General features: G+C 36.4%; 1 protein-coding gene across 3 annotated transcripts; it reads right to left on the reverse strand.

Moving 5' to 3' along the window:
- Positions 1-8,700: 8,700 nt before the first annotated feature.
- On the reverse strand, positions 8,701-16,998 carry LOC112191718. Of its 3 annotated transcripts, none has more exons than XM_040516065.1 (10): positions 16,851-16,998; positions 16,269-16,497; positions 15,961-16,088; positions 15,722-15,867; positions 14,610-14,675; positions 14,441-14,533; positions 12,164-12,325; positions 11,342-11,433; positions 10,800-10,957; positions 8,701-10,007 (listed from the first exon to the last, which is right to left on the reverse strand). In XM_040516065.1, the coding sequence occupies exons 1-10, from the start codon at positions 16,936-16,938 to the stop codon at positions 9,706-9,708; spliced, it is 1,464 nt and encodes a 487-aa protein (XP_040371999.1). In that variant the 5' UTR covers positions 16,939-16,998; the 3' UTR covers positions 8,701-9,705. The 3 variants fall into 3 exon arrangements, with proteins under 3 accessions (XP_040371999.1, XP_024186888.1, XP_040372000.1); XM_024331120.2 differs by having other exon boundaries at positions 8,702-10,007; positions 15,961-16,118; XM_040516066.1 differs by lacking the exon at positions 16,269-16,497 and having other exon boundaries at positions 8,702-10,007; positions 15,961-16,093.
- Between the last annotated feature and the right edge of the window lie 347 nt (positions 16,999-17,345).

Raw genomic sequence — 17,345 nt, forward strand, 5'->3', positions numbered from 1 at the left:
AGCGATTGTGAAATGAGTTGAGATGTCATGATTTTGGCAAACGCTTTATGTTGAGGGGAGTAAGTGTGATTTTGTGGTTGTTCTGTTGCGGCAAATGATTGGTGATCTAATAGATTGTGGGGACGTAGAGTGTTTAATATATTTGGAGTTAATTGTGTAATTGGAGTTTGTGGGAAAAGAGATAAAATGATTTGAGAGACAGAGCATGTGGGTTTTAGTTAGGTTGGAATTATTGAGCATGATATTGATTGATATGAACTCGACGTTTTTGTTGTGATAATTGCATATTGATTTTGTTAGACTGAGATAGTGAAAGCATGTTTTTGTGGAATTAAATGTTAATGTTTTAATTGTCTCACGAATTGAGGAATTATAAGCATGCGTGACGTGAGTCACTTTAATTGAGTTTACTCATATGGGCTTGAAAGCTTACCGGGTTTGTGGTTTGCAATCCCGGTGCACTATTTCTATGGTGTAGGGTTATTGTGCAGGTTAGATTATCGAGTGATCGTTATCGAAGCTAAGGTAGACTTTCCATCACGTGGGTGTAGAAGGGCGCTTATACTTGTAGTCTTCCGCTGTGTAGTGAGTTGGTGAGTGTGGTTACATGTTGAATTTACATTCAGTTTAATTTGTAAGCTCAATTGTTTAGTTGCTTAATTTAAATGAAAAATTTTCTATATGTTTCCTTGTGTGTTTTCGCGTTTCGGATTTGAATTTATTTATTCAAAATTCGGGGCGTGACAATCTATCTCTATTAAAATTTCTATACCTAGAAAAACTGCTTGGTTATTTACTGTTGTGTATGTTAGCCCTACTCATTCTATTAGAGCTTCTCAATGGGAGTACTTTGATAATCTTGTGGCTTCAACTAATTTACCTTGGATGCTCATGAGTGATTTCAATGAACTTGTCTCTAGGTGCTGATAAAAGTTGTGGCACTTTATCTGGTAGATTTGGTGGTCTTAGAGATTGGATAAATAGGAATGGAATGATTGATATGGGTTTTCATGGTTCTTGCTAGAGCAATAATAGAGTGAAAGAAAGACTTGATAGAGGTTTTTGCTGTTGTTCTTGGCAGTCCATATTTGTTGATGCATGAAGCATGCTTTCATTCGACATTTGCCTAAGACAAGATCTGATTAATGCCCTATTTTACTGTAGCTCTTCCCAAATAATAATGTTAATAGAAATGCCACCCCTTTCAGATTTCAAGCCATGTGGTTCAGCCGTGATTCTTACTCTGATTTTGTCTCAAATACTTGGGAATCTTTAGATGGTGAGTTCTGCTCTAAGGTTAAACAACTTTATACTGCTTTGCCTAATTGGAACAAAGATGTCTTTGGTCACTTGTTTCATAGGAAGAAGCAGATCCTTGTTAGAATTGATGGAATCTAGATGGCAAGGGACATACATGAGAACCATTTTTTGATCAATCTTGAAGCTAAGCTAATTAAACAATGTGAAGCCATCTGTGATCAACAAAATATGTTTTGGAGGCAGAAATCTAGAGGCCAAGTGGCTTCAAGGTGGAGATAGAAATACTAAATTCTTCCACTTAGAAGAAGAAATAAAATTGAGGGCCTCTATGACTCACAGGGAGACTGGTCTACTAATTATATTGTCATGAAACAAATTGCTGTGAATTTTTTCATTGATCTCTTCTCTTTTCACAATTTTGATGATATTAGATTCTCCATTCCTGGGCTTTTTCCTGATATTGATCAGAACAGTTTGGATAATCTGTGTAGCCCCATTACCTTACTGGAAGTCAAACAGTCTCTTTTTTTTATTGGAGTTCTCAAGGCACCTGACATGATGGTTTCCCTGCAATTTTCTTTCAACATCATTGGCAATTGTATGCTTCTAAAATTTTCCAAACTATTAAATGTGCCTTCAATTCTGGTATCATCCCTTCTGGTCTGAACCATACCATAATTTCTCTAATTCCTTAGATTGAGGGACCTCAAAATATGGCAAATTTTAGACCTATCAGTTTATGCACCACAATCTATAAGGTAATCTCTAAAACTATTGTTGCATGCATCAGACCATTGATGGAGTGCTTGATTAGCCCTAATCAAGTTAGTTATGCTCCTGGTAGGCATATTACTGACAATATCATGATTGCTCAAGAGCTCTTTTTTTAATTTAAGAAATCCTGTGGCAATTTGTGTTTCTTTGCTTGGAAAGTTGATCTTTCTAAAGCTTATGATAGGTTGAGTTAGGGCTTTATTGAAATGGTGTTATACGAAGCTAAATTTCCTCCTTCACTGGTCATCATGCATTGTAAATTTTTTGTTAGTTATCAAATCTACTTCAATGGTGAATTGACTGAAAGAGGCATAAGATCAACAAGGAGATCCCTTATCTCCCTATATTTTTGTTTTGTGCGTGGAAAAGCTTTCCCATCTTATTCAGTCTGCTATTGGTGTTCGCATTTGGAAACCTATTCATGCCTCCCAATTTGGTCCCAAGATTTCACACCTCTTCTTTACTGATGATCTTATGTTTTTTGCTGAAGCTTCTTCTAGGCAAGCTGCTACTATTAAAAATTGCCTTGATATATATATATATATATATATATATATATATATATTTTGTTTCTTATCTGGCCAAGCTGTTAGTTATGAGAAATCTCTTATTTTTTGTTCTCCAAATACTTGCAATTATGTTGCCTCTAATATCAGTAGAATTTGTGGATCCCCTCTAACCTATGATCTTGGCAAGTATCTTGGAATGCCACTCATTCATTCAAGGGTCAACAAGCACACCTATGCAGGGATTTTGACAAGGTTCAATGCAGGCTTTCTAGCTAGAAGAGTAAAGTCTTGAGCATGCTCGGCAGACTGACTTTTGTTCAATCCATCTCTTCTGCCATCCCAATCTATGACATGCAAACTGCTAGGCTCCCTGTCAGCCTATGTGATAAGCTGGACAAACTTAATAGAGACTTTATCTGGGGGGATACTAATGAGATGAAAAAAGTCCACTTAGTTAACTGGGACACCATTTGTCAACCTAAACAACTTGGTGGTTTAGGCATCAAGAAAACCTTTGACATGAATTAAGCCATGCTTGCAAAGGCTAGTTGGAGACTTTTCCAACAAGATTCTGGTTTATGAGTTGCTATTTACAAGGAAAAATATCTTTGAAATTGTTATTTAACTCAGAATGACTATAAACCCCCTCCTGACTGCTCTTTTACTTGGAGAAGTATTGCTCATGGTTCTATTACTCTCAGGAAAGGTCTCAAATGGCGTGTGGGAGATGGCAAAACCATAAAATTCTGGTATGATACTTGGCTGCTTCCTACGGCTCTTATCTCTCATGCTCTTCCTAATGTTGTAATTGATGACACTACCATTGTTTGTGATTTTTGGGATGATTCTGGTTAGAACTTTGATCTTCTATCTCCTGTCTTGCCTGCTCACTTGGTTAGTCTAGCAATTAACTTACCTACTGGCTTTGAGGGGTGTGGAGATGATGTCCAAATTTGGGCTGCCACCTCTAATGGCTGTTTTAGTGTTAAATCTGCCTACAACTTGATATTTGATTTCTCCCCTCCCATCAACCCTTACTGCAAAATTGTTTGGCATCTTAATATTCCCCCCAAACAGAAGACCTTTCTATGGACTACTCTTCATATGAAATTGTTGACCAATGTTCAGAGAGTTAGACGAGGCTTTGCTACTTCTAGTACCTACTCCATATGCAACTCTGCAGATGAAACACTCCTCCATCTTTTTAGAGATTGTCCTCGAGTGAAATGCATCTGGTATGCTATTCCCAAACCCAGTTCTATCCTTAACTCTTTTATACTTGATTGGAATGGTTGGCTTGCTGCTCAATTGCATTGCACTGCTCTGACTTGCATCTCCAATGGAGTATTCAAATGAAGTGTGTCAAAATTGAATTTAAAGGAAGACCTGGGAATGTTATTTTTGTTCAACTTCTTCTCCAATAGATGTATCAAATAATATCAATATTTTATTTCTTTTTAAAATTATTTTATCTACAAATAATTGACTTTTTAATCTCTTTCTTCTCCTTATGGTTCTTCATCTCCTTCACCACTTCTCCTTCTTAATTCCTTATTTATCCTCTTCTTCTAGGTCTTTTTTTTTTTTTTTTTTTTTTTGACGAGAAATTTCAGATGCCCAGAAAGATTAGTGCTTTTGGGAGGTGAATTGATGGGCGGTGATCGGTGGGTCTTGGCCGGCGGTGAAACATGCCCATTGGGATGGTGGTGAGGGCTAGAGTCTATTGGAGAGATGACGGTGGAGAAGAGGTGCAGCGGTGAGGTCATAGATGAAGAAGGAGGAGTTGTGAGAGAAAAGATGGGAAAACCAATCTCTAGAGAGAAGAGATCTGAGTAGGAATCTGAAAGTTACAGTGTGGGTAGGAAGAGAGAGAGAGAGAGAGAGAGAGAGAAGGAGAGAAATAATAAAAGACAGATGAGTTTGGTGTTGTCAAATTTGACAGCCCAAGTGAAGAGGTCATTTCCACATCAGATTTGGCATATGGGTTGGAGTGATTTCATACGTCTTTTATTACTATTAGAAGCCTCCACGTGGATTTGACTACTCCATTAGCAATGATCTAAGGGCATCAAATAGTGCAATATGTTTGTTTGTGTTTTTTTTAAATATTTTTTATTTTTTATTTTTATGACAGAAAAAGTTACAACGAGAAAGAAAAACCACGACAAACACCCCTTCCCAGCTGATCGAAATGGAACGCTGGGCACACAAGGGGTAAACAGTAAAACCAAATTCTAGGATGAGAATTATTATAGGCTAAATTTGCTAAGTGATCAGCTACAAAGTTAGCTTCTCGATAAGTATGCCCAATGTTCTAAAAAACGGCCTAGGCTAGGCGTTTCCCTTAGGCGTTGGGCTACTAGGCGGGGACTAGGCGGGCTAGGCGGTGGAGCTAGGCGGGGACTAGGCGGTGCTAGGCGGTTCTAGGCGGAGCCTAGGCGGTCATAAACCCTAATTTATTCTATATTTTGACTATTTTTATATTTATAATTAATTTTTAGATTTTAAATATTGTCATTTATATTATTATATGTCATTAAAATAATTTAAAAATTCTTTTTAAAAAAAAAAACCACCTAGTCCCTGGGTCACCGCCCGACTAGCGCCTAGCGTTTTTTAGAACCTTGAGTATGCCTAAAGATAATATCCTAAAACTTAGTAGCCAACTGCTTAATGTCCTTAATGAGAGTCCGTAAAATCCATGGAGTCGTCGAAGAGCCTTTGATAAAGTCAATTAAAAGCTTTGAGTCTCCTTCAACAATAAGATGAGAGAACCCTTGAAGATACGCTTTATGAAGCCCCTCATGTAGAGCCGTAGCCTTAGCAACGAGAGTATTTGTGTCACCTAAAACTCTGCAAGCTACAACTAAAGGATTGCCATCCGAGTTCCTAGTAATAAAACCAATAGAAGCCTTTCCGTTCTTGACTAAACCATCAAAATTTAGTTTCAGAAATTGGTTACATCACAATGAGTTTGCACCTATAGTTGATGCTGCTTGGCAGACTGATACTTTTGGTAATGCTGTTGAAAGTTTGGTTGCTAAGTTAAATTAATGTCTTTCAAGCTCTTGCTTGGAATTGAAATTTTACTGTTTTTGGTAACTCACATCAATGCATAAGAAATCTGCATGCACAATTACAGAATGTTCAATCTTCTTCTAATTTTTCTCATCAAAATGTCCAACAAGAACTCTACTTGACTGATGCTCTTGAGAACTTGTTCAAAGATGAAGAAGTTTTTTGGGCATAGAGAGCAAAAACTAGATGGCTTCATGATAGGAGCATTTTAATGCGATATTTTAATAGTTATTTCCTCATATTTTACTTAGTTATTTCCTTTACTTAATCATTTTTAATTTAGTTTCTATTTTCTAGGTACATTGGAATAAATGGAGAAGAAATGAGCTGAAATGAAGAAATGGAGTTTTCTTGGTCCAACTAGGAATCCCAGTCAACGCAGGAATCCTGATGAAGCTAGGAAACCTAATAGCACTAGAAAACCACATGGCTTGAAGATGAAGTGGGAGATATTATGGGAGATTAAATCTGATTTTTGCAAGGAGAAAATCAAGGAGATTACGTTGAGAAAATCTTGGGAAAGTTTCATGGGATTGTGCAACAAGAAATGGCTCAAAACAAGTCCAGATTCGTTCCTTAATTCCCTCAAGATATGTTGGCTTAAATTAGAGAATAAAATCTGCAATTTTAATGTGAAAATCAAGAGAAAATCAAGGGGAGGATGTTAAGGATAAAGCCATGGAAAGATTTAAGGGACAAAAGGTCCAAAATGAGTCCGGATACATTGTCTAGGTTCATGCCTAGATATTTGGCCGAAAATTGTGAATAAAATCAGATTAAATCATGGGAAAATCAGCAACAAAATATTAGGGATTGATTTTGGAGCTTTTTGATTGGTTGAGTGACAAGGCAGAGCTGACGTGGCATTAATTCATTGGTTGGAGCTGTGTGGTGCAACCAGAAAATTCCTTAGAAATTAAATTCATGAAGCCTTGCCTTCCCCTATATATAGCCTCCTCTCTAGACGTTTTGACCACACCACAACACCATCACACCACAACACGCCATCAGACCACAACACACCTCTCTCCATTAGAAAATAAACATTAGAAAAATTCTCTCCATTCTCTAGTCTTCAGAAGCTCTGTGTCTCAACCAAGGAGGAGAAGAAGTCATGCAATACATCAAGATCCTATCCGCTATCCACCCTTGTGTCGTCCCTAGAAGATTGCTTGCTTTCAAGGATCTTCGAGTTCTTCGTCTCAAGGCCATGTCATCCATCTTTCACGGTGTATTTCATACTTTCTTTTGTTTTTCTTTGTTTGATTCGTAGAGTTATGAATTCTAGTTAACATGACGTTAAGGGCAAAGTTTAAAGCCCATTTATATGTTTTGAAATAAAGTTGTGATTTCTTTTTATTGATTTATATGTTGCTTATGTGAGATGCTTGATTGATTTTGGATTACAGAAAACTTTTATATGTATGTGTTCTTTGGTGGCCAACTTAGGATATATGCATGTAATTGGAGCTAGATTTAAGTAGTGAAGGATTTGGACAAAAGTCGAAATCAATTAAGGAGGATTGCAAATAGGTGAACTTATTCATAACTAGGTTGTGCACTTTGGTTGACATCCTTTCTCTATGCTTCATGCATTGAATGTGTTCTTGAGTAGCTAGCTTTCTAGACTATGATTGCATGTTCAATAGGATTGATTTAGGTGCTTTCACTTAGATTAATTATTCAAGGAAAGTAAAAAATGGGAAATCGTTTGCTTTCTAACGTTTCACATGGTCAACTTCTTTCTCATGACATAGAAGATCAACTATAGGAATTGATCACATTCATATGATTGTGGATTTGATCTTTGTTCCTTGCGTTCCACCCTTGTATATGTATTTTTGTATTTTCTTTCTTTTATTTATTTTAATTTTCGAAACCCAAATTCTAAAAACCCCCTTTATTTCGTTACTTGTAAATATTTTTGTAAATATTATACTTTGTTTTTATTTTAATTCTTTAATTGTTTTACAATAACAGGTGTACCCTCAATCCCCGGAATAGAACGATCCCTATTTACTATATACTAGTGATGACATTTCAGGGTTAAATTACGCGCTTTCTTTTAGCATATCACTTCAACTAGGTGATAGAAATAATAAATTTTTTGAGACTCAAGCTTCTATTATACATAAAAAGAATCAAATTGTTAAGCTTAAAGATGATCATGATTTTTGGTCCACTGACCAAGATCATATTGCTCGTATTCTAGTAAACTCTTTTAGACAGAGGTTCACTAATAGTTCTGCTCCTTCGGAGGAGGATACTTATAACTTTATTTCTTCCATATCTCCTGTAATTACTTCTACAGATAACCAACGTTTATTATCCCCCATTTCTATGGAAGAAGTTTATAATGCTATTAAGCAAATTGGCCCCTTAAAGGCACCAGGGTCGGATGGTGTTCCAGCCTTCTTCTATCAGACTTACTGGGACAAGGTGAGGGAACCTTTGTTTAAGCTCGTGTCTGATTTCTTCAATCATAATTTGGATTTATCTCTTATTAACCGTACTAATATAGTCTTAATCCCTAAAGTCGAGGAACTTGAAACTGTTCATTATTTTCGACCGATTAGTCTTTGTAATGTTGTTTATAAGGTTATTACTAAAGTTATGATCGCAAGACTTAGACCCTTGTTACCTAAATGTATATCTCTTAATCAAGGTGCTTTTGCTCCAGGTAAGTCTATTTATGACAACATTTTGATTGCTCATGAAATGTTTTCTACTTTCAACAAGAAACATAAGAGAATTGGTTGCATGGCAAGTAAGTTGGATCTTGAGAAGGCTTATGATTACTTGAACTAGGGTTATCTTTTACTTTGTTTACAGGCTTTCGGCTTTCCATTCAACTAATTCATTCTTGTCTAAAATCAGTCTCTTTTTCCATTATCCTCAATGGTAATTCTCATGGTTCTTTTTCTCCTTCTAGACGTATTAGACAGGGTGATCCCTTATCACCCTATTTATTCATTCTTTCCATGGAACCTTTTATTAGAAATCTAAATTTACTAGCTGCAAAACCAAGAACTCAGATTGGTTTACTCACGTCACCTCATGGTTTTAAAATATCAAATCTTACGTTTGCTGATGATTGTTTAATTTTTGCTAAGACTAATCATTCTGCTGCAAAAAATGTACTTTTAAAAAAAAAAATTCTATTTTATTAAAAAGAGGATCAAAGGGTTTCACTCCTGCCCACATGGTGACTCGAACCCATAACTTCGTCACAAAAAATGTACTTGCTATCTTAAAGAATTTCTCTTCAGCCTCTGGTCAATATATTAATTTCCATAAGTCTACCATTTATTTTTCTTCTAATGTTTCTGCTTCTGCTAAAAGAGACATTTCAGACCATATTGGTATACAACATAAAGCTTCGATTGGAAAATACCTGGGAGTACATAACATTGTTTTTTGGAAAGATCCTCTCAATCGAAATGAGTTACTGCTTAAAATCCAGAAAAAAATTTCTGGCTGGAAAGCCAATACACTTTCAAGAGCAGGCACACTCACGTTGTTAAAAGGCTAATATCTCAGGTAAAAACAAATATTTACTGTTTGTTTGTGTTTGTTGGCACATTTGGAAATGGAGGAATAAACAAATATTTGATCCTACCTTCACTATGCCTATCTTAATCCTGGAAAAATTATTTTGAGTTCTATTGAGGAATGGAAACTCGCTGTTCTTAAGACTAGAGTTTCTAGAGTTTCTAGAACTTATGATTTCTCTATGCTTGCTTGGACGAGGCCTCCTGAAAATTACTATAAGCTTAATGTTGATGGCACTAGAGCTTCTCTGTTTGGAAAAATTGGTGCTGGTGGTGTCATTAGAGATCATTTTGGTAATTGGGTTACTGGCTTTCAAGTTAACTTGGGTGTTGGTGCTGTCCTTGATGCTTGAGGCTTGGGGTCTTTATTTTGGTCTGAGACTTGCAAGAATCCTCCGTATTTCTCACCGTAACGCTAAATGGTGGAAAAAAATTTGAGTCATTCCTACCCAGTTCTATACAACTTTACATGTCTTTCCGCAGGTACTAAAGACAACCTAAGCTGCAGTCGGCAAAATATTATATGCCGACCACTACCATTTGAGAAAACCACACCTATCCGTGCTCCCCACGACATTCTCATCAGTAGAATCAGATTCACTACCCACAGTTTCATCTGAACTATCGCTTGGAAGGAGTTGTATGCGGTCGGCATGCTCGATAATCCAATCGGTGAATTCAGGAGATGCTGCCCATTCTGCTAGAGCATGCCGTGTTGATTCCTTTGTAAAATCATCCCACTCTTTCTTTGTGAACTTCTTTCGGTTTCGCATCTTGTGGAAGGTTGAATAGTACTCCTGTTGATCACATGTCCTAAAAGATGGCGACACAACACCTGCAATAAACAAACAAGAACATATCAATAGGTGAATTATTCTATATCCATCCCCCGAAAGAACCGGACATGATCATTTTTCATCATCTAGCTCGAGCATGAATCAACGGAACCAAATGGATCGGATCCATATAAAAAAATGGATATGTTATCCACACATATATGAATGATTCTATGTAAGAAAAAATTCATCAGATTCCCTTTTTCTCAGGTGTAAGTACAACTACCCTTGCAAGGAATTCGGACCTTACAGATAAATGCTCAATACCTAAGTAGGCTTACAACGTTGATTATAATCAAGTGCTTTATGGGTCGTCTCAGACCTTGCAATTGGCCTTTATCCCCCTATCGAAAGGATTTACTTGTTACTAATATAGTCGAGCCTCTGTTCTTCTTTAGATCCCTTGTTTCACTCCGATAGTATCATACATAAATCGAGTCAATGCAGAGGAAATGAATACATTTCTATACTATTTAGTAAGTGGATAAAGCATAATCTGGATTATGCCAATCACTTATTCTACTGGATCGAAGTGTGATACGGCAGCCCAGAACTTTGTGTATGTGATAGAATATTATGCAGTAAGTAACACACTACAAAACTTCACCATGTCAAATGAACTCAATTTCATTGAACTCTTATGAGGCCAAATAAACTGTGGCAAAAGAAATAATAACCCTAACTCTTTTCCAAACCATTTTAGAAGTGCATCTATGACTGCATTGTCAGTACTAAATCAAAATTTACATAAAGCACAACAGCAAAAAAAATCCATAACCAAAAAGTCATACCTTTAACAGGAGAATCAGACCAAGCAGATGCACCCCTTGTACTGTTCCATGCCTCTAGTGCGCTTGACCTGCAAAGGAACTCTGGACGACTGTGTCTTCCTGTGACGTGTCTTCCTTTCTGCTGTAAAGGACTCCCACTCGCACCATTTGACTGATTCCTGCACAAAATCAATTTTATGTCTTGGTGTGAAAGCATACAAACAAAAATGACCAGCTGCAAATAAATCTGGCTAAAATGTTGTATCATCTAATCCAAATAACATAAAGACCATAGTCCATTGAAAATTCAAAGAATATCTGAATAAATGATAATCCATTGTTCTAGCATAAGTTTATAGAGGAGTTACTATTTATCTTTCAGATACAAAAGATAATTAGATTTCACAAATTCATTTCAAGGAATCTATATTGTTATGAAGAACATTAATTGAATGATGAATCAGCAACGAATTATACCTAAAACATAGTTTAAAACTATTCCTGGTGAGATGCATTCATTTCTTCAATGCCAATTACTTATGCAAAAGAATGCACTGACTTACATTCTACCATGCCACTTCACAGAAGTGATAAGTTTGCAGATAACCAAGCAGGAAACCAACGCTCCAATAGCCAAAGGAGTATCGAGAGTGCTCTATAAAAAAACAAATAATACAAAAGGGAATAACAGATGAGAAAATGCAACAGAAATCAGTGAGAGTTTCTAAGGAGGACCTAAAAATGACAACTCCATGAGGACTTTCAAATCAACAGTTGGATAAGTGTTGATAGTTGAAATATTATTTTATTCAACATACAAGTCCTCAACCTTTAATTTGAAAGACATCATGGAGTCTTCATTTTAAACGCAACCATGGACATTGCGCCAGTATATAAAACAACTCCGGGATCATGTGGACATAAGACAAATGCAAATAAAGACAGGTTTGCAGTGACTTTCTCCTCATGGTGTAGGCCAGAAACAAGTCATTTGTGTACAGTCCAACACTGATCCTCAAAGAGACAAGTATTTTATGTCTGAGAATAAATTTTATATAATAGCTAAATCTTAGAACACAAAGACATGATCATATATTAAGGTTATTTCAATTATTCTCCTTTGACAAGCTTTACACGAAAATTGCTCGGAAACTTTGTTTGCACTTTTATCTAGGCACATACAGGCAGGATTATAGGATTCTTTCATCTATAGCAAATACACAAACAATGTTTGTGTCTACAGATGGGTACTTCGCTTCTAAGGGTCCATGTATTATCCCACACTATTTATGTAAGTGCCAGGGTGCCCAAACTCGGCAAAATAACCCTGGAATTCTTTCTACTTAATTACCAAGTATTCAGCCAAAATGAATGCAATAGAAAACCTGAGAGATGAATGTGATTCCAAAAAAGCGGATTGCCCACATAGCAAATTGGGCTACAACAACATCTACTGTTCCATCCTTTGAGATGAAAAGCTTCCTCCCAATCCAGTAACCTAGTGCAGCACCCATAAGGATAATCGCCACCAGTAAAAATTTAGAGATCTGCAAGAAAACAACAACGACAAGATAACCAAGGCAATATACTATCATGTAATTGGAGAAGAAGTAACAGATGCAGGGTAATTAATCTTAACCATTATTCTGTCCAGTTGTATAATAAATATTATCATATTGATATGATTCTCTCATTCAAAACTATTGATTTGCAAACATGTTGCACAAGACATCCTGAAAGCATTATTGATTAGAAACACCAAGGTGCTCAGAAAGCAGAGCAAAGGTTCAGCTTCATGGGGGCTATCAGGGACTCAGGTGATATGGTTTCGTGTCATTTTAAGTTAGTGGGCTATTTGGTGCTGAAACTTGCTAAAAAAATAAAAGGAAGACGATACAATTTCCAACTTTATGTTGTTTCTTAAAGAGACTGGAACCAAAATAAAGTTTTTTTTTAAAATTAAATTTGCTGAATAGGTCTCTGTTTTATATTCTTTTGTTTGGATTATGACTAAAAAAAATGTGGCAGTTGTAAACTGAAGTATAAGAAGTTGCTCTGTTTTGATTAGTTCGTCAATGTGCTTGAAATTAAATGTGAAATTGCCTTTTAAGACACCAAACCTGTTTATGGGAGATTTAATTTGCTTGCCCTACCCCTTACTAAAAAGGGTTATTCACATGGGTTTGTGCATTTGTGCTTCTTTGTTGTTTTCGTAAATATGAATGGTGAAATCAAATAAAGAGGGAAGAGAGGCTAGGTCTAAGAGACATGGCAGATCTTCCTTGGCCAGGAAAGAATGGGCAGAGGCTTTCACTTATTTATTTCTTTTACAAATAAGTTTCTGAAATTTTCATCTCCAAAGTACCCTAGCTTATTCACTTAAGCATGTCTAAGTCAGCTTAAGTATCGTTCCAGGCAGAAGGACTCGAATGTTACATTTCAGCACTCTGAACAAAACTTGGACCTTTTGGAAGTGGAACAAAGATGTTTGCAATATGTTATTTGCCCAAAAAAATACATAATGAGCTTTTATGACTATATGCCAAATTGAACCCAACTATGCCTTTGTTCCTAAAGAGACAGATCTCAAATAAAAATTCGGATGCTTAACAGTCTTCCAGGGCCATAAGCTCATGAATTAAACTGTCTTTCACAGTTTCATCCTCTTGATTTCTTGTCTCTTACCAACTATTCCTCTCTGTAATAACTCAAGAAACTCACTCTTCTATTCTTCTAACAAAATTTCTGATATCTGTGTAGGCATCATGAACCATTTCATTTTGATGTTACCTCATCCACCCTTCAATTGGTGCCAAAAACTAACCCTCCTTCCTAATTGTAGTCTCTGTGCCACGAATCTACCACATAAGCCGAGGTAACCTTATTTACCTGGACCTGACCTTAGCCCCTAGGCAAGAAGCCCTAAATGGGCCTGGAGTCCTAAAGGCACTTGAGTTTGGATGGTACTTGGAGAATTAGTCTAACTTGGTCCTACTCCAAGAAGAACTAATTCGAGAAGAACAAAGAAGCTTAATTCACCCATTCAAAAAAAAAAAAAAAAAACTTAATATTACAAGGAAACGGACAATGAAGCTTTAATTCTATAATGACTTCTCTCACACCTTCGCAATTTAAATTCTCTCTATCCCTTTTTTCTCTATTATTATTATGGGGGCTGTGGGTGTAACTGGAATTGCTTGTGAGTGATCAAACACCTTGTGGTCTCTTTGTATTCTCTTTAGGGGAAGTAGCCCAAATTGGGTGAACCAGTATAAATCTCATTCTCTTGAGTTCTATGATGAATGAACTGGAGTTTTTCCAATCTCAATATATATATATATATATATATATATATATATAGAGAGAGAGAGAGAGAGAGAGAGAGAGAGAGAGAGAGCAGGTTTAGAAACTCTCAATAAGTGGTGGAAGATTATTCAGCAATTAGGAAGGGATAGGTTGCGAAGCAGCCAATATTTAGGAAAAACACAATAATGCTGAAACATATCCATTTGTCCATATTTAGACATTTCACTGATTTTTAGAATAATAATGGAAAGGATACACACTATTGGAATGGTAACCACCAGGATCAAAAACATTTACAAGAGTACTGCCAATAGAAACAGTTATTAAAATTAAAACAAATTGGGAGAAATTCTTACCAGATTGTGCATGTCTTCACTAATCCCAAAATTTACAAGAATTGAATTTACCATGGCAGAGAAGTGATGAAAGAGATAAGATCCGGCTCCAAGCTGAAAACGGAATTTAAAGTTTTACACAACCAAAGAAGTTACTTTGAAGCAACAGAAGATTTGAGACAACTCTTACCACTGATCCATATACAGTAACAAGATAGAAGAAATTTTTTCTTCCAAATGGCAGCAATTTCATTCCCTACATGGATCAATGAAAAAGGATTATGAAAAGCACTACCTAAAAATCTTCAAGCTAAAATCGTAGATAAAGATGAAAATCACAAAAACCAGAAATTCCTATTCCTCTTGTGCTTGTTGGCAGTAAACCTCAAATTAACATTCAAACTACCAAAAAAAAAAAAAAGCAATGCAAATCAAACTCCTCATAGTTAATGAAGTCGTCAGGGAAAGAAAAGTTTCTTCGGAGAGGAAAGATCATGAATTACATGAAATAAAAGTATATGAGAAAAAACCAAAAACAATTTATCTAAAATTAATCCTGAACAAGATCTTGAAACAGAAGCCTACGACGCTGCCAAAAACTTCACTGTATTTCAAAGCTCTTCACCTAGTTGATATTAAACAGACAAAGAGAATGCATGAATGCTCAAGGACAAATGGAATGTGAAGTTGGAGTCTGTTGGGAATACAGACAGGATCTGATGACCTCTAAAATTACAGCATCCTTGTTACTGCAGAAGTACACATGCTCCGCAAAAAAACAACACAAATAAAATAATTCCTGGTACTATGTTACCACCATATTTTAAGAGGAGGAGGACATAACCTATAAGGGTAGAAGTTGGTCAAAGTGCAACCGAGGCAAGGAAAGAAATGGACAGTATTCCCTTTTAATTATCAACTTGAGTAATGTGCATGGAGTATAAGTTATTTATGTGTAAAAATGATTTGGTTAACTAATAAAGAATTTCTTGTCTGCTTTTCTTAGTTATTTTAGGACCATCAAGCAGTACACTTTTTTCTTTTTATAACTCTCCCATCCTATCTGTCTATCCAATCCAGTTTACTAGCATCTCAGTTATAGTGAGTTATGTTTCTTAGCTAAAACTTACAAAGTATATACAATATAGTGGGGACAAAGTCAAAAGTTATGTGGTTGTGCATGTGTTTTGTCTGTCTGCCAGTCATGAATCGTATAGCAAAGAAGAGTTTAAAGCTGAAAATAAAATAAAAGGAAAATAAAACTAATTCTGACACTAAAACCATCTAGAACAGAAAAAGTACCTGGAAGAGAAGGAATATAATGACCATAAAAACTCCTATGACCATTGAAGTGCTATAATAAAAATGAACCCAACTACTGATGCTTGGTGCCAGCAACAGTAAAATGAATCCCACTGCTAGAAACCAAAGGCGCCATTGCTGAGAAACTGCATAGATAAAATTAAGAAAATTATCAAAGCCTACAAATTTTAGCATAAAGAGAACAAATTGAGCTGGCTATCATTTTATTTTTGAGAGACCTTCTTCAACAGTGATGCTAGAAGACCCAAGTAAATTGCCAATGTACTTGACATCAACATATTTCTCCTCATAAGGGGACATGACAGATTCCCATAGCCCTTTCTCGAGATTTTTCCATTCATCATTTCTACACTGACAGAGTCCAAGCGAATCATTACTGCAAATAATCCACGGGTCAAGCAAAACAAACCACAGAAAAAATATACATTATATCATGTCCTCTGTGTGTGTGCGCGCGCGGGGGAGGAAGGAGTATAGAAAGAAGGGACTGAACTGCAAAACAGCATAGTTAAGGCATTTCACTCACCGGTGAAAACAGACCTCAATTTTGCTATGCAACCTCTCTGGGATTACGACAGATGGAGAGAGAGTAATCCGAAAGGAATTTGCATAACTCCCAATTTTTGATCTAGGTATACCAGAAACTCGAACCCGTTCACAAAATAAAACATCTTTAGAACCAGCGGTAGGCAAGTGCCCAGAAAGAGAAAGCGGTGCTGGGTTGACATTTAGTACTGGGTTTTCAAGATCAATGCCTGTAATTTCATATTGCCACGTTATATATTGAAACCCTACAAAGTAGCAACAAAGACTCTGAAAGGTCTCAAAATATATTTAGGAGCTGAACAAGTGTACAGATTAGTGATCCACAGAGAACAAATCTAAAAATGAATAATCTAATTAAAAATTGATTCCTTTAATCTGACAGTTATTGAAGCAACACAGCAAGCCAAACACTGAAAACCCAACAGTCCCTCTAGTCTGGTTAAGAAACCAAACACACCCTCTAGTCTGGTTGCGAAACCAAACAAAGAGTTATGCAGTAATAACGTCCGTATCATATTAAGAAAACGCAACTAGAAAATTGAAGAAAAAAGTGGATGGATACCTTTCCCGGTAGGGGTAGGGGTAGTGGAACATAAGAATGAGATGGTCGAAAGAAAGAGAGAGAAAACGAAGAGAGGAAGGGTAGCCATTGCATCCCACAACTAGTCTCAGTAGTTCTCTCTCAAGTCTCAACAGAAGCTATGGCTGTATGGCTGGTGCAGCCCTTTTTTGATTAGCGCGGCGTTCGACTCTGCTATATATTTAAATGTCTTCTCTCTCCATCTAGGCCTCATCAACGGGCCAGGCCGGGCTCCAGGCTTGGGCTGGTCTTTATTGTAAATTAAATGATCCAACCTCATCCATTTAATGCGGGTTTTTTCAGGCCTGGCCGGGCTAAGCCTTGCGGGCTTTTTGAGGGCGGGCCTTGCGGACTTTATTTACAAATAAATCTTAAAGATAATATTTTTTATAAACTTATATTTATATATCATACACTCCAAAGAGAAACCTCTATCAACTTAAATAAAATGGGAAAACCGACCGTTGGATGAGATTA

The sequence above is a fragment of the Rosa chinensis genome, chromosome 3, assembly GCF_002994745.2.
Source record: "Rosa chinensis cultivar Old Blush chromosome 3, RchiOBHm-V2, whole genome shotgun sequence".
Lineage (NCBI taxonomy): Eukaryota > Viridiplantae > Streptophyta > Magnoliopsida > Rosales > Rosaceae > Rosa > Rosa chinensis.

Bases quoted from the DNA above. Each gene is read 5' to 3' on its own strand.
- LOC112191718 (XM_024331120.2), bottom strand. From the start codon at position 16,938: ATGGCTACCCTTCCTCTCTTCGTTTTCTCTCTCTTTCTTTCGACCATC. The intron at 14,676-15,721 runs GTACTTTTTCTG...TGATCCATGTAG, and splicing joins TTATATTCCTTCTCTTCCAG to GGAATGAAATTGCTGCCATT. The intron at 10,958-11,341 runs GTAAGTCAGTGC...GATTTTGTGCAG, and splicing joins GTGAAGTGGCATGGTAGAAT to GAATCAGTCAAATGGTGCGA.